At 44.1% G+C, this 17,713-nt stretch overlaps 1 protein-coding gene across 1 annotated transcript in view; it reads left to right on the top strand.

Annotated features, from left to right (window-relative positions):
• grid2 (glutamate receptor, ionotropic, delta 2) overlaps nt 1-17,713 on the top strand; it is a 1,051,241-nt gene that overhangs the window by 1,018,839 nt on the left and 14,689 nt on the right. The window contains exon 15 of the mRNA XM_056283554.1: nt 15,532-15,772. Within this exon, the coding sequence (XP_056139529.1) occupies nt 15,532-15,772 (241 nt within the window). The remainder of the gene's footprint in view (nt 1-15,531; nt 15,773-17,713) is intronic.

The raw sequence follows: 17,713 nt of genomic DNA on the forward strand, positions 1-17,713 counted from the left end.
GCAAGTTTGATCCCAAAAAATAATAATAATAATAATTTTCCCAGCTTATTTTCCCCATTCTGTCATTGTCTGTCACCTGTTCTCCATTGGGCAATCACACCATCCCGCCACACCGTGTTTCAGTCTTTGAGTTACACTTATCCATCTAAACCTGCAATCCTGATGATTGCTTTTCACTTTCATTTCAGTTTCAAGCATATCTTTTTCCATCCACCATGTCTCGGGCTTTAATTCATAGTGTTTTAGCCACTCTCCGTTTGTGGCCTATGAGCAGAAAATCTCTTATTTATTGACTGGCTGACACCCCACTGTTGAAATACACATTCACAAAAAGATTTACACACACACACACACACACACACACACACAGGTGAGGCTGAACAATGAAAGAAAGGTAGGCCCATGCTTGTGCTGCAATCTGTTAATAGTAATAAATTGATGTGTTTGTGAAGGGATTTGATGAAAAAAATAATTTTGCATAGATTGTCAAATTCAGTCGTTATGAGTTTTATTTCCTTATTGTCAAGACGACAGTGAAAAAATTACCAATAACTAACATTATAAATACTTCACCTACAAACAGTCAGCTGTTCTGACAGTGCAGTATTGATGTAATTAAGAGATTAGCTGCAGTTTTTTTTTTATCCATGGCTTTATCAACTCTCATTTTCAAAAGTAAGGAATGCTTCCGGTGTGGGTGCAGGGAATTGGGGGGGGGTAGGTTGAGCCTACTTAGTTCCAGCACAGCTCTCATTCAGATCTTACTGAACAGCTTTCACAATTACATCAACGATGCATTGATATTCATCCTACAGCGCAAGTCGAGGCCATGGGGGCAGAAGAAGCACACAAGTACAGGAGGGATGCTCGCTCTGGGAGTTCCCGGACAGGCATGTGGTGCCCCTCAATTAGGCCCCCCCATTTCCTCATGTTTTTTCAATGATTTGTCGATGCCAAAATGTATGCATTATCCACCATTTGCATTGAAAAAAGGTGGTGCAATGGTTAGCGTGGTCGCCTCACAGCAAGAAGGTCCTGGGTTCAAGTCCCGGGGTAGTCCAGCCTCGGGGGTCGTCCCGGGTCATCCTCTCTGTGGAGTTTGCATGTTCCCTCTGTGTCTGCGTGGGTTTCCTCCGGGTGCTCCGGTTTCCTCCCACAGTCCAAAGACATGTAGGTCAGGTGAATCAGCCGTACTAAATTGTCCCTAGGTGTGAATGTGTGCATGTGTGTGTGTATGTGTGTAATATGTGTGTATGTAGGCCCTGTGATGGACTGGCGGCCTGTCCGGGGTGTCTCCCTGCCTGCCACCTAATGACTGCTGGGTTAGGCTCCAGCATCCCCGCGACCCTAAGTAGGATAAGCAGTTTGGAGAATGGAATGGATGGATGGATGGATGGATGGATGGATGGATGGGTGCGTTGTAAAAAATTGTACTGGGGCAAGTCAATTTGTGTCTTGATTGAAATGATGTAGAGCAGTTTTTGTTACGTCACTGTTTTGAGTGATGAATCCTATGGAGGTAGAACAGCAAAACTCAAAATCATCATCGTTGTTTCAACACGCGCATTATTTCTGGACACCTTTGTCTGTTTTTGTGTGCCCGCTCCATTCCCTTTTCATGAGTTTCACCAAGTGAACAAACCAAACCTGATGTTATGTCTACTGTATCCCACGAAGTCAGCACCGGAGATGTTGTAGTATTGACGGCACATAAATTGATAAAGGCATCGCAGCAACTGTTGTTTTCCCAACAGCGTTGTATCAATAGAGGCGAGGCAGTAGGAGGCCGTTGAAGTAGCCAGCTCTGTGTACAACTAGTAACTAAGCTGTCAACTCACTGCTGTTCTCATTTTAGGAGCTGACAACCTTGCTCTCACAGCAACAAACAAAACAAAAAACTCATTCCGGCATAACACCTCCTGTCTCTTTTACTCCTTCAGGCCGCCACCTCATAATTTCATTTTACATGTCTCTCCTGGAGAACCATCTTGTCTGCTCACCTCACTACATCACTTCCCTCCTCCTCCTCCCCCTCCACCTTCCTCGCCACCTCTTCCTCCCCTCTGCACTCCTTTTCTCCTTTCTTCTGTTCTTCTGCTTTTCAGAATTTCTGTTTTACTGCCAGACATCCACAGGTAACGTGCTATCGTATTTTATTTTACACCGCCTTGCATTTTTACACTTCATTTTCCATCTCCTCTCATTCGTTGACTTGATCACTTCACCGTCAAGTGTCACATTTCCCCAGTCTCCCTGTCACCTCACCTGGCTCTCCCGTTTTCACCGTCTGACAGAAATGTCAGTTTTTCCAGCAGGGACAAGAAGGGGCGTCCACAGTCATTTAGAGGGGCCCAACCTATGGGCAGCAAAAAGGGCACACCACTTGAAAGTGTGTGTGTGTTTGTGTGTGTAGGGGGGGGGTACCCTCCTCCTCCTCCTCCTCCTCCTCCTCTATGTACCCTTTTTTTGGAGTACCCTCATCCATACTCCTTAAAGGTGTTTTTCCATCCTTTTACTAAATGATAAAAGTGAGTACTTAGAGCCCCCCCACACAAATGACCACTGAGGCAAATTTGTAATTTGTGGTAATGGGCTATAACAATAAAATTGACTTGACTTGACTATTCTTAGATTTTGCTACAAGGGGTTTTGGGATTTTTGTTGTCTCTCTTCCCCCTGTGGACAAAAGCGGTAGTGTTTTGTAGAAGAACGACTCCATTTCGCATAGGCATCGCCTCTTGCTGCAAAGATTGACATTCACCTTCTGGTAGCTCATGTATTTGTTTTGAAGAGAAGAGTAAGCTACGTCGTGGTGTTGGGGAAAACAGGTGTGTCCAGCATACACAGCGACGAGGTGGTGTCTCTAATTGTGGGTATCTATCCCGTCTGTGTGCCATAAAGAGATTCTGTCAGATATCACAGGGAATCATACCGTGAGACAAACATTTGAAACTATATTTTATATATATATATATATATATATATATATATATATATATATATATATATATATATATAATCTTCTTGCTGATGGTTTTATTTGATTATATCCGTCATTTAGACGCATCGAAATTAAATATCAGTGAAAAATTCTTGAACCAGCTTTGGAAAAAAATATGAATTGTCAAAATGCCATTTAAACCTGATTGATTTATGGAGACAAGTCTGTTGCAGTTGGCGGGAACATTTGTGCTATGATGTTTCCCATGGCCCCATCCAGTGATGAAAGTATGGTAATGTGCCACGTAGGAGTCAGAGGCAAGAACTGAATTCTCGAATTGGTTTATTAAAAACACACAGAGGCGAACAATGTTCCGTCCCACCAACCACAGGCGTGTAAACTGACCGACATAACGTGCATTCTCGTGACTGGCAGAGAGCAGGGGGACGATTGACTGACTCTGCTAATCAGCACTCCCAACGGTACAGGGTCACTACAGTATGTCCATCGTTGATACTGTCGTGCCCTTGTAGAATCTGTTGAGAAGTACACTGCCGTGCAACTTAAATGAAGTTTTGTAGGATTTATGGTACTGGAAGGCAGATTAGAGCTTTAATGACCAGAAGCAGGGAGAGACGGGGCATTTATAGGACTTCTCACTGTAGCAGTGTTATTGAACATCATTAGGGGAACCCTGATAATATGTCAAATATACAAAGGAAAGGTCAGCTGCAAAAAAAAAAGCAGTTTTGCTTTGGTGAACAGCTAAAATATCAACTTAGAGCCTCCCACACAAGTTTTTGGAGTAACATTTACTATGGAGTCAGACTTGTTTTATAAGTTGAACGTGTTGCTTCTGCCATATAAAAACATTTAGTCTAAAATTCAACTTTTAAAGTGGGCGTAAGTGATCCTGGGTGGAAGTTAGCAAGCTATAGTTAAAAAACACAAGATCACCCCAGTCATTGGGCAGCAGGCGGGGAGACACCCTGGACAGTCCATTCTCCCCAACACAAGAGTCTTCCCCTCACTTCTGCTTAAGAGCCAAACAGCAATGCGGCTGTGCATGCGGCTGTCACACTGTGCAAACAGTCATGCGTACTGATCTGTCTGTTGTCTCTGACATGGTGATGATTGCCGCTTGTCTGTGAGTTCGTGTATGTCTCAGTGGACTGTGGGACCTGAATTGCCCTTCTGGGATAAATAAAGTTGTCTGAATCTGAATCAAACTGATTGACAGCAAGCAGGGACCAATGGAGATGCCGGCTTGCAAAGCTCCCTCCTGATTTGCTGATAGGGAGCGGGTACAGAGACAATGTTCTGTCTGTGTTTACAGCACCTGGGGCGGCCACAGAGACAGGATGGTTGTCTCAGTTCATCTACTTACGTGACAGCTGTCAGGATGCATAAAGAGTGCTAAAATGTATAAAAAGTGTTCAAAGTTAAAAACCCTGGCATCCACTTTAAGGAAAGAAAAGGTATCTTAATTCAAATATTTCGTTTGAAATAGGATACGATGATAAGTTAGCAGATGACAAAGCTTCTTTGTTACGTGCAACGTGTAATTGTCGTAACTTACACTATAAAGAGCAATACTTTTACCGCATGTATGATATTTGAAGTTTATATACAAGGATCCCAAAGATGTTTCCCTCAGGGTGATAATACCATTTATCATGCAGAAACTAGGGCTCCAAGCTGCTATCGAAAGCAATCTGGGAGCATCGATAACATTATTAACACCCAGCTTTACGGCCATGATTCCCAGTTTTGCTCATTCACAGATCTGGTCCTTCATGAGATTAAGCAACAGAGGCACCGCACAACTTTCAGTGCTATCGACAGAGCTGGGCCGTACATTAAGCTTGCTTTGATTGCGGTTATTCGAATAATTAATGGTGCAGTGTAACATCGCACATTGGCGTGTTCAATTTATAACCTCAACTGAACTGAGGTGAACAAGAGCTTCGATTAGAACGTTGTCAAAGCATTAAATGTGTGTGTGTGTGTGTGTGTGTAGACATCAGTGTGTACATTTGTATGCTTCGATAAGCAAAATACGGGGAAAATATTTTGAGTTATTATTTTCTTTTCCATGCATGCCTATATTCTTTCTTGTGATCTGATTTGCACACTAGCATATCTTTGAGTTAAAATATGCTTGTGTGTTGTGTATGCATATGTGTGTGTGTGTGTTGTGTATGCATATGTGTGTGTGTGTGTGCCTGATTTATTTCTTGTATACATTTCTGAGTCTGTGTCTCTGATTATCTTTGTCTATCTCGCCCACTCGGCACCTACTGCATGCCTATCTGTCCTGGAAAGAGAAATGCCTCCTCCGACACGCTTCCTTAAGTTTCTCCCTTTCTCTTTTCTTTTTTTTTTTTGTTTGCCCCCTCATCTGAAAAGGATTCTCCTGCGGAGATTGTTCTTATTGAGGGTCTAAAGGTAGAGGGTGTTTTCCATTTTCGTCTACTTTATCTACCTGTTTTTCACTGTGCGAATGTAATATCCTCTTAGACTACAGCTTGAATTTAGGGCTAAACAGATCAAATTGACTTGACTTGATTCTCTCTCTCTCTCTCTCTCTCTCTCTCTCTCTCTCTCTCTCTCTCTCTCTCTCTCTCTCTCTCTCTCTCTCTCTCTGTCGCGCTCTCTCTCGTTTTTTCTCGCTCTCTCTCTCAATTTCTTTTTCATTGTCTCTGTGTACGTGCCTGTCCTCCACAATGTGCTCCCCAAATCACTTTTTACCTCAGATGTGTTTTATCACCTGATCCGATTCCAATCCTTCCGCCATGCTCCCTTTTCAGCCCCTTTTCTTCCTTCCTGTCTTGCCTCTTGCTCCTGGTTTTCACATGATCAAATTCTTACTTTTTTCTTCCCCTTATTATTATCCTTTTCGGCTTGAGTCAACTAATAATGTGTGATCATTCCACCATCAAGGCTGCTGCCACGGAGTTACCATGGAAACAGCTAGTCCGCACAGTAATGGCCATTGCGAAGAGAGCTGGGAGGCAGAGACAGAGCGCACACATACACACACGCCCACACACGCACACACAAAAAACAAGACCCCGGCCCCCCAAACCTTGCTTATTTCCCTTAACAGCCAGTGGGAGTGTTAAAGTCATTATACATCTCCCCAGTCAAAGTCAGTGATCTTAAAACACCAAGGTGATAACTCATTACACACACACAGTGTCAATATGTCTCACAACACACCAGCTGTTTGCCTCAGTCTCTCCCTCATCCCCCCTTCTCTCTCTCTCTCTCTCTCTCTCTCTCTCTCTCTCTCTCTCTCTCTCTCTCTCTCTCTCTCTCTCTTTCTCTCTTTCACACACACACACACACACACACACATGCAAGCTCACATGCTTGCAGATAATGCACATATTCAAGCATGCGTGACCACAGGCAATGCTGTACACAGGCATATATTCCCCCGACGCACAAAAAAGCGCAAATGCACTTACACACATACAACACAGATTGACAACATATGCACGAGCATCTACATGCACACCAGCCGCGTCGCATTCCAAGGTCAATACCAGCCTTAAAGACTTAAAGATCACATAGCAATGTTTCACAGCTGGTAGCGCACACACAGCTTGCGCTATTGCGTGACTACAAATTAGCAGTTGCAGCGATAGCGTGTAATTAGTGTGCACTGCTACTTTGTAGTAGTGCACACCAATTACATGCATTTGACAAAACATTCGATTTATATTAATAAAGAAAAAACCCCATGTTTTGTGTATTTTACAGAGGAATTTGAGACTAATACTTGCACCGTACATACGCAGAAGTCATTTGAAATATAGCTACTGCAGGGCGTCCCGATGGCGGGGCAGTCTATTCGAACCGCCAATCTCCGTGTTACCGCTGGCTTGGTCGGGTGTCCCTACACACAATTGGCCGTGTCTGCAGGAGGGAAGTTGGATGTAGATATGTATTCTGGTCGCTGCACTAGCGCCTCCTCTGGCCGGCTGGGGCACCTGTTGGGGGGCAAGGGAATTGGGGGGAATAGCATGATCCGCCCACGTGCTACATCCCCCTGGTGAAACTCCTCACTGTCAGGTGGAAAAAAAGTGGCTGGCGACTCCACATGTATCAGAGGAGGCCTGTGGTAGTCTGCAGCCCTCCCCGGTTCGGCAGAGGGGGTGGAGCAGCAACCGGGACGGCTCGGATGAGAGGGGTAATTGGCCGGGTACAGTTGGGGAGAAAAAGAGGGAGGGGGGGGGAATATAGCTACTACTACGTTAAATGCTTAATTTAGCGATTAATTTGTACTCCAGCCAACTGTGCAGTGATTCGAAATGATTTGTAAAACATCTTAAAGGTACTGTGTGTAATTGTACCTGAATCATCTATCATTCAGACAAACAAATTCAGTTAGAAAGATAACACATACGCAGCACATTTGCTGATGTCTGCCAATTTTGAACCCGGACAAAATGGCCCTGACGTGGGTAAATCATTTGTGTGAACAATGGTCAGGTGTCTTGGGTCGTTCGGTGTGACGAGGTTAAAGGACGGCTGACAGAGTACCGATCCATGTGACGAAGTTCCAGCAGTGTATGAAAAGTCATGTGTGTAATGTGGCAGGGATAGGACGATTAAAAACGACTGCTATGACGCCATCCTGACAACATCCCAGCGATTATGATTAACAGAATATCCTATGATTACTTCTGATAAAAGTATCACGCTGCTCAGTACTCCCTCTCTGTGTGTGTGTGTGCATGTGTATGCGTGTGCGTGCACGCACTACTGTCAAGGAATCAATGAAAGCCATCTGTTAGTCTAAGATAGCTGTGTTGCAGACAGATGAATAAAAAGTGTCTGGCGACTTTACTATACTTCAAGCTCGCTTTGGAGAATTGCCAACCCACCTCTTTTATGGGTGGGGTGGGGTGGGGTGGTGGGGGGGGTTCTCTTGAAGCAAAAAAAAAAATTGCTGTGCATAATTTCTTCAGCGTGGTTTTTCCCCACAAGCCCATTTTTTAATGTCCGTTGGACAGTGTTTGCCTTTTTGCGGCGGTCATGGTTGGCTTGCGGTCGGCCGATGCTATTCGTACAGTGTGACTGTAGTCTCACCGCAGCTCCTCGTACGGTGTGACAGAGGGGTTGTATCGAGATTTTACTTTTTCGCCTGTCGCACAGTGTGACATACACTAGGTGTGCGACGATCATAAAGTGTGTGTGGGCCTTTAGTAGACATAGTTTGCTGCAACTGCTGCATTGTTTGCTGAGTAATGTGAGTTGGTGCTGGGTCTTTTAGCAACTGGGCCATCGCACAGCCACAAAACCGACTCGGCCAGCCACCCCTGCTGGTAGTCACTGGTTATATCACACATAGCACCTTTAAAGAAGCCAACAGTGCCTGATGGGAAATAAGAAGGGGTTCTGTGCATCAAGTCCATTCTGAATACAATAAAAGTATTGCAGGAGTTCTGAGAAAATGTGCACCTCAAGGTGTGAATCTTCATCGTCAAAGCTGAGCTTTGACCATAATTCATTCAAACGTATCAAGGGCACGCCAGAAAGTTGAATCACTTCATCTGGACGCAAAGTTTAGTGGGAGAAATGTTTCATCGCTCATCCAAGTGACTTTGTCATCTTCATCACTCATCTTCTCCATCACTCATCTTCGTTAGATGAGTGATGAAACGTTTCTCCTGCTAAACGTTGTGTCCAGAAGAACTGATTCACCTTCCTGGGATTTCCTTACCGGGGTTACTGAGCATGCATCAAGACGTTTCCCAGAAAGGGATAAAGCCTTTATGAAATAGTCCAAGATTTAGTCTGATCCCCTTTTTAGGTTTTTTTTATGTACACCCCCCTTTTTTTTTCTCTCTCCCTAATTGTACTTGGCCAATTACCCCACTCCTCCGAGCCATCCTGGTCACTGCTCCACCCCCTCTACCAATCTGGGGAGGGCTGCAGATTACCACATCTCCTCCAATACATGTGCCGTCGCCAGCCGCTTCTTTTCACCTGACAGTGAGGAGTTTCACCAGGGGGACGTAGTGCATGGGAGGATCACGCTATTCCCCCCAGTCCCCCCCCCCCAAACAGGCACCCCGACCGACCAGAGGAGGCGCTAGTGCAGCGACCAGGACACATACCCACATCCAGCTTCCCACCTGCAGACACGGCCAATTGTGTCTGTAGGGTCGCCCCACCAAGCCGGAGGTAACACGGGGATTTGAACCGGTGATCCTCGTGTTGGTAGGCAACGGAATAGACCGCCACGCTACCTGGACGCCCCCATTTTAGGTCTTGATTAACTATTCTCGATTAAGGCGTACTCCTCGCTTAATCTAAATCCTGTATGTAAACTACCCCCAAATACTTTACTTCCTTTTATTAATTAGATACTGCTCAATAAAAAAGTAGAGAACCTTTTTTTTTTTTGCATCATGTTAACAGTGATGCTGTGTGAGTTTCACACAGCTATCTGTAGAGAAATTAAGTGTCTCAATATTGGAGGTCATGTCGTTAAATCTTGATGTCCACCCCACTGTGGTGGAAGTGCCTTGGCAAGATAAAATAGATAAAAGCACTTCACTACATTTCAGAGGGATTTTGCAGAGAGTAATTTTTGGTGAACTGCATCAAAATGCGGCACTGCGAGCCCAGGGATAATCAGGTGGTTAGATCCGCCACCTCTGGAGCCACATGAATGTCCCTGCTGGCCTGAGATCGAATCGCACCAGAGCTCTCTCACCTGTGTCTCCCCCCTGCGCTGTCTCAATAAAAATGCTAAACCCAGGTGAAGGACCCGCTGCTCCATACAAAAACCACACAGACGCGGGGAACGACGATGACGGGTGTTTTTGAAATTGCCCAGACTAACTTTCCCCTTTAATTTCAACACTTTAATTTTGCAAAACTCTTTGCAAAAAGAGACATAATAGCTTGCAAAATTCAAGTCAAACTTATCTGTATAGTGTATGCGGCAAAACGAGTGCACTGGAGTCCATCAAGATGCAAAAGCAGCCGAAAAAGCAGAACTAATGTCAGACATGAATCTAAGCAAAAGGAGGTGACAGACATTGAATAATTGTACTTTATGGCATCAGTTTATGTTCTGTGTCCTGTATCTCCCTCAAAGCCTGCGTTTTAATGCTGGACGCCAGACGTTTTGATTACTGACGTTTGTAAGCTGGAAATCAACGAAGATACATGCATTCACTGATTCTGCAGCACTTTGCCTCCGTGCCGCATTTGGCCAAAGGCTTTCATCTACAGCACATCTGATGTTTTCATTTGCACGGTAGCAATCGTAAAGCTGTTTTGACTGTCTTAGCTGGCACTGCTGGACTGGGATGTTGTCTAATGACCTGAAGGAAGGCAGCCCATTTGCATGGACACCAGTCATACACACCTTCCACCTTCCAAAACTATTCCTCTACTGAGTTCAGGTAGTAGAAATAAGGTGCACATGCTCTATATGCCAAAACAAAGATATTTCTATGCACCATTTTCCTACGGGTACTGTAAGTACTACGGAGTTGCATTACACTCCCCTGAACATATTTACATTTCAAGGACTTCACCTTCTCCCCATTCCTTTGGAAAACCAACTAGTAGAGTTGTAGAGTTGTTTCTTTTCTTCTTCTTCTTCTTTTTGCTGAAATGCAGTGTGATTGCGTTTGCGCCCTTGGAAGGTGTTTGTCAGAGCACTCAGGTCAGCAAACCAGATGCTCTTACATGTTCTGAGATCCAGGCTTAAGAATAGGGGCGTCAGAGCCTTTGCAGTAGCTGCCCCTGATCTCTGGAACAACCTTACCAGTACACATAAGATCTGCTCAGACCCGAGAGACTTTTAAATCTTGGTTAAAGACCTACCTCTTCTCGCTGACATTCGATTCCAGTTGAGCTGGACACCGTGATTTTATTGTGCAAATATACTTTTACTCTTATGTTTTATTGTTTACATTTTATATTCTTTATTCTATGTCTTCTTTACATATATTTTTATATATATGTGTGTGTGTGTCACTTATTTTATATTGTATTTTAAACTTGTGCAGCACTTTGGTTCAGCTGTGGTTGTTTTGAATGTGCTGTATAAATAAACTTGACTTGTTTGCAAGAACTTTTTTTTGGGGGGGGGGGGTTTGGGGTTTTTTTGAGGTGAATGTCATGTTACCAAACTATCATTTCCAGTATCTTCCTTTCATTTCGATCAGTGAGAAGATAGCTATGCCCTCCGCTTGTTTGTTTCCTTTCAGCCCTGAGGTATAGTTCATATAAGATTACAACAAAGATGTTAATACCACATTCCTGTAATGTCACACAGTCAGCAATATCAGTGTTGCACTTACTGAAATGACAGTATTACCTTTTTTTTTTATCAATTATTCACTTATGGATTAGCAATCCAAAAATTCACATTGTAGAGGCCCCAGCTGGCTTTTTTTATGTTGGGCTGTACAATCTGTCCAGGTTCTTCCACTTTTAGGCCTCAGTTTAGTACACAGTCAACCACTGTAGCTAAAATTTCATTCTTAACAGTAATAAATCTTCAACCCCCCTGACCTTCGACCTCTCCCTTGACCACCCACCGCATCCACAACCCCATGCTGCAGTACCAACCGCATTAGCGTGCCACTGTCACAAACTACCATACTGGCCCCCTAACGGCCTTAAACGTGGTGTTGAAGGGGTTACCAGCTATGCTGCGTTGCTGCTCACCTGGAAAATGCTGTTAGCCGCAACAGTTGCAAATTGTTGCTTCTAACAGCATTGATTTGGTGATGCGCAGGTCAGTTGATAAGCATTTAAGTGTTGTGCTAAAAGGAGGCGGCTGTGTTCTCAGACTTGAGCATGTGATTAAAAGTTTTGCGGTTTGCATGGAAGCGTAACATTTTCTTTATAGATGTAAGAATTGTTCTGTGGTATTTTGTATGTAAGCATAGCATTTACTGTCTTCAAGGGACTATTTTCAAGTCATTTTGGTTTATTATGTTAATTGTTTTTTGCATATCGAAACTCTGAAAAACAATGCTAAGCAACTGAGAGAAAACTGGTTGACTATAAGCTTTCTTTTACCAAAAATGTTGTATGAGCAGCCCAAAATTAATAGACAGTGGCATTTAATGGTGGCCGTACGTCCAGTTCTTTTCTTCCTTCAAAGCAGGTAAGAATATATTTACCGCTTTCTTTGGTGAATGCACCGTAACTACCACCCGTTCCTTTTCCCCTGTCCAACATTATGCTCCATACTGTGAAGCTACCTGCTGTTCATTTGAATTTATATTGAAAGGGGCTGTCATGGTATGTCAGCTTGTCAGATGCATGTCCACATATACATGCACAGTGTGCACACTGATCCCTGCAAAAATGTGTGTTGTATCTGAAATATCTTACTCTGTGTGTGTGTGTGTGTGTGTGTGTGTGTGTGTGTGTGTGTGTGTGTGTGTGTGTGTGTGTGTGTGTGTGTGTGTGTGTGTGTTGGTTTAAGTGCTGCTGTTTGTACAGACATACCCACCAGTATGTTTGGTATCTTCAAGTGTCCTTATATTTCTTATCTGTCTATGGGAGGATAAAGATCAATTGAAAAGTATCTGTAAATGTTAGTGTGTATTTAAAAATCGGATTCCAGCAGCTTATCCCCTCTTTTAACTTCTTCCTCTCGAGGTTTATCTGTAGTTCACCTGGAAGTTGGCTAAGGCTGAGAGAGAAAGATGCTTATGGATTTTTTCGTGTGTGTGTGTGTGTGTGTCACTGTGGGTGTTTGTGTGTGACTGTGTGTTTATGCATGTGTGTTGGGGGAAGTGGGAGCCCATGCTTGTTAAGTGTATCCATCTCTGAGTCTACTGCAGTGCTAGCACCTGATCTGAGGGCACACGGGGAAGGAGCCCTTGCATAACTCTGATAGGCCAATTAGTACAGAAAGCACAATGATAAACGATCTGCTCCATGGACAGACAGGGTCTCTAATGGAGGGGAAAGAGTCCGGACCCTGACCTGAATCTCAAATCGGTTCAATTCTGTCCTCCCTCAAAGTTGTACACAGCTTAATCACATTCCTAAGATATCCTGTGGTGGAATTCTCCTTCTGATACTTGTTTTGTTGTTGTTGCTTTTATTCATTTAAACGTTGATCATGCTCGGTAGCAAGGCTAGTAGTCAGTATTTGAGTTTGTTGGGGGGGGGGGTTTCTGCTTCTTTTTTCCCCTGTTTGACAGTCTAGGGAGTATCTATGCACAAAGAACACTGCACCAGTGACTCTATCTGAAAATGAGATCGATAGATGGCTTTTAAAGAGCCAGGTTCTTAAACAGAGTAAGAGAGGGGGGGGGGGTGGTCTAAAATCTTGTCCTTTTCTAGATTTTATTCCTTCTCTCTGCTATGAGAAGACAAATGGCGGTGGCCCCTCTGTGCTGATGTTTGTTTCACTCGAAAGTCATCAATAATTGCATGCTGCACCTCTGTTCCAGAGAGACATTTTTTAGGCATTTTCTGCAAAGTTTTGATGTTCACTAATACCGAGAAAGAAACAACAGCAAAAGCAAACAACGTGCAAAGTTGCAGAATGGCGTGTGGGACATGGTGTTGTGACTAAGCATATTTAATGGACAAGCAGAGATACAGCCAAGAACCCCAAATATAAAGCATGCTCATCACTGTGACAGCCAAAAACCCATCTATTCAGACCAGAAATCTTCACAGGTTGGCCGACTTCCACGAAACAAATGATAAAATATTTGGACAAAATATTGCCTGGCTTCCTTGATAGGTAGGGGGGTTGCTTTGATTGTGTCTCATTAGACCAAGTAGTGGCATCGGTCTTCTGCTGGGGCTGTACCCTCGGTCGGATGCGCATGTGTCTGTGCACGCGTTTGAAGCCCTCTGTGGCTTTCGCGTTGGTTGTCAGGGTGACGGATCACTATAGGATGGACTCTGCACTAGCTCAGTTTAAAACCTTCAGGCACATGGACGCGGCGGCGTTTCTCAACTCAATGCACAGCTCCGTCAGGAGAATAAAAATGACGAGGCATCGGCCATCAACGGCTCCGGTGTTTTTCAATGCAGATGTCTAGGTTGTGTGTGTGTGTGTGTGTGTGTGGGCGGTTTACTTTGTTTCGATCACTACCACTCAGCTAGTACCTCCATTGTGTTCAATAGCAATATTATGCTTCAGGAGAGCCAAAATATAAAATCTGTTGCGTTCTATGCTGTTTTCTGTCCTGTCCTGTCCTGTCCTGTTCCTGGAAAACAGCCAGCAGTCAGACTGTGTCTCGGCCTTCCCGAGCCCAGCAGCTCTGTAGAGCCCCGGAAAGTGATAAGAGAGCCTCTCTAACAGAGAGTGACGTGATTATGGAGCGACGTGCCGTGTCTTTTTAGTTGATTTACATTGAAATGAGACATGCTTTTCTGGCTATTGTAGATTAAATTAATTATGTAAACTGTCTTTGGGCTGATTTGCATTTTTTAATTGTTTTTTGGCTCGTTTTTTGCATTCTCTGTGAAGAAAAATGAAGATGAGAAATGGGCATTGTCATGTATGTAAGTGTGTAGTGTTGGAGTTGTCAGAGGTGTTTGCCCCCAGAAAATTCTGGAGATGAGTGCGAACATCTGTCTCTGTGTACAGACATACTGTGTGAACGCCTCTGAAGTGGGCTTGCTCAGTAATGCAGCAATAGTTATGACTATGCATTGTAAATGACTCAGTGTGTCTTCACGCATTAGTGTGTGATGAAGATGAGCGTACATGTGTGTATGTGTGTGTGTGTGTGCGTGTGCGTGCACGCATATAAGCGCTGATATATTTTCTGCCTCACTCTCTCTTTTTATCTTTCCTGTTGTGTATGCCCTTCTCTCTATCAAGACAGATTGTCTCTGTTGAGCATCAAGTCTCTCTATATGCGCGTCTGCGTAATGCGTGTCTTCCTCTCCCCTCCAAACCGGAATGACCGACCCATTTAAATAATAAGCTAAGGGCTAACAGAGGGTCCCCATCAACATGTAGCAGTATCTTCTCTGAAGTCATCATTCATAGGACTAAAGCTAAATATCATAATGACATTGTGCTGGTGTTCTGCACCATGCTGCAAAACATATTAATGTTGGCCATAAAAGAGTTTGACAGTCCAATACTTTGCTAGGGGATGGCGGTATTTTAGCTAAGCAACAGTGCACTCAAGTGGCAACAAGTGGTCATGGCAACCACAGTAAAAAACTGCAGTGTGTGTGCCCGTTTGTTGTGCTCATGTTCAGTCTCTGAATATTTTAAATGGGCAGCAATGGCATGCTTAACGGTTCAGATGATTGCCAGAGCCAATCAAGAATAAGTGTGCAGAACAAAAACATCTCCACTCTTTTAACTTGATTGTTAATCTGAATTGTTGCACTGGGCAGCTGTAGCTTATCATTGCTCGCTCATTTGCACATCTATGCAATCAAATTTGAACATCTACACAACTTGGCAAGTTTGTTTTGACAAATTAATATACGGCCTAACATTTTGTACCTGACTCTGTGTGTGTGTGTGTGTGTGTGTGTGTGTGTGTGTGTGTGTGTGTGTGTGTGTGTGTGTGTGTGCACGTGCACACGCACTTGTGTCTGCACCCTAGAATCCTGGAGCTTCAGCAGAACGGCGACATGGACATTCTGAAGCTCAAGTGGTGGCCGAGGGACAGCCCCTGCGACCTGTACAGCTCTGTCCAGACCCGGCAGCGGGGCAGTGCCCTGGACATCCACAGCTTCGCCGGGGTTTTCTGCGTGCTGGCGGCCGGTGTGGTGCTCTCCTGCCTTATTGCCATGGTGGAAAGCTGGTGGTCGCGAAGGAAGGGATCCAGAGTCCCCTCCAAGGAGGTAGGGTGGTGGTGAGGGGGAGTGGAGTGATTGGCTTGTGGTGGGGAGGAGATGGTGGAGAAGTTGGTAGGGGGATGGCAAACGGTGGAAGAGAATTCTCAGTGGAGGTAAGAGAGGCTTCAGAGGGTTGGAGAAATGGTTAGTGCAGGAATCTGAATATGTGACCCCTGCGATGGACTGGAAACCTCTCTAAGGTGTTTCCTTATCCTCCACCCAGTACCTGCTGGGATAGGCTCTGGTCCCCCGTTGCACAGAATTGGATTAAGCGAGTATAGACAATGAATGAAAGCAATGCTCAGTGTAATTACTCGCATAAGATTTGATTCAATATCAGAGGAAAAGAGTTTTTCCTATTTTTGTAAGCTCTGGTGCTATTCATACACACACAAACGTCCAATAATGTAAAATAAAATACAAGTCTCTACAACTGCAAGCTCATACCACAAGCATTTTGAAAGGACATGGGCACAGGAAGCTGAAACCCAGTTGGAAACACTGTGTGGGTGCAGGGCTCCATTGTAGAGCAACATTTTGATCCTGCAACCTTCTCCTTTCACTGCCTTTGCACTGAGCTGGTAGATGCCATGTGTGTGAATATATGCTATGTTAGAGTGAATAAACTGGCCAACGTGATGAGATGCTGAATTGCCCTTTGATTTGAGATGTGTTTTCTGTTTAAACTAAACTTTAAAGCCTTTGGAAATTTGCCTTGAAATAGTAAAAATGCCTCTATGATATCAAAGTCGAGTGTCTCATTAAGCATCCACAAAAACTGGAGTGAAAATTAACATTCATAACTATTAGAAAACCTAGTTTTTTTTTTAAAAAAAACAGCTCATTTTGGTGTCTAGACCATTTCTCCAGACTGTGTGGGCATGGCAGAGTGCGTTTTGATTGACAGCCCCCTCGTTTTGACTGACATCTGCCACCGCACGTGGGCCGAGGTCTTTTGTTTTTCACCCGATAAACCGGTGCGGTGTGCATGTAAATAACCTCTTTTCTAGTCTGGATCTCGATTCCGACCGGGCTCGCGCGGGTCCCCCCCGCTCCAGTGGCGCTACTAATGGCGTTTGTCATCATGCAGTCCGAGGGCTGGCGGGGGCGGGGGGGGTCCCTGGTTCTTTCCGGGCTTCGTCCCAGACGAAGGTAGACAACCCCCCCCCCTCAGGGAGGCAGCGGGGGGGGGGGTTAATGCCTCCTCGCACTGTGGCCCCGTCTGGAGTATGAGGAGGCGAAAGGCTACGTGGAGACGTGTTGGTTCATGGAATTAATTGCATAATTTTCATAATAAATGTCACGCATAACCATGGCCAATCCAAGCCCAATGTCAGGAAAGTTTACAAAAACGTAAAAGACAATATTTCGAATTTGGGTTTAAAATCTTTTCTAATATTTTTTTAGATGCTTACCCTTATGTACCTAAGTCCCTAAAATGACATAGTTAGAAGACTGTTGTGCATTTGGGTTTCCAGTGGCTTTAAACAGTAGTAATTATTTGCTCTATTGGCTCTGCAAGGCACTAAGTATTCTGAGACACAGTTTAGCTGTTCCAGAAGTCCTCATATCTTTTTTTTCCCCTTTCTATTTTTAATATTGCTGTTATCACTGACAGATGATAAACATTGACAACTTGCAGTAAAATACTGAAGATGCATGAATGTCAATAGAGGAATCAGTGACATATTTTTCCAGGACACTTCAAATATTGAGAGCGGTATAAAAGCATCATGATTATATTTGTTGGACTGCAGCAGCTCTTGACAAAGACAACAAGAACAAGTCACAGTATTTAACATCACTCTGTGCATTTACATTAGTGTGCGCCCCAAACTGCTGCACTAGCTTGAATTTGCAAAAGTACTGTGAAACACGCATTCATTCATTCATTCATTCATTCATTCATTCATTCATTTGTTTGTTCATTCATTCAATTTGCAAGGT

Source organism: Lampris incognitus, chromosome 1 (genome assembly GCF_029633865.1).
Source record: "Lampris incognitus isolate fLamInc1 chromosome 1, fLamInc1.hap2, whole genome shotgun sequence".
In the NCBI taxonomy this organism is placed as follows: domain Eukaryota; kingdom Metazoa; phylum Chordata; class Actinopteri; order Lampriformes; family Lampridae; genus Lampris; species Lampris incognitus.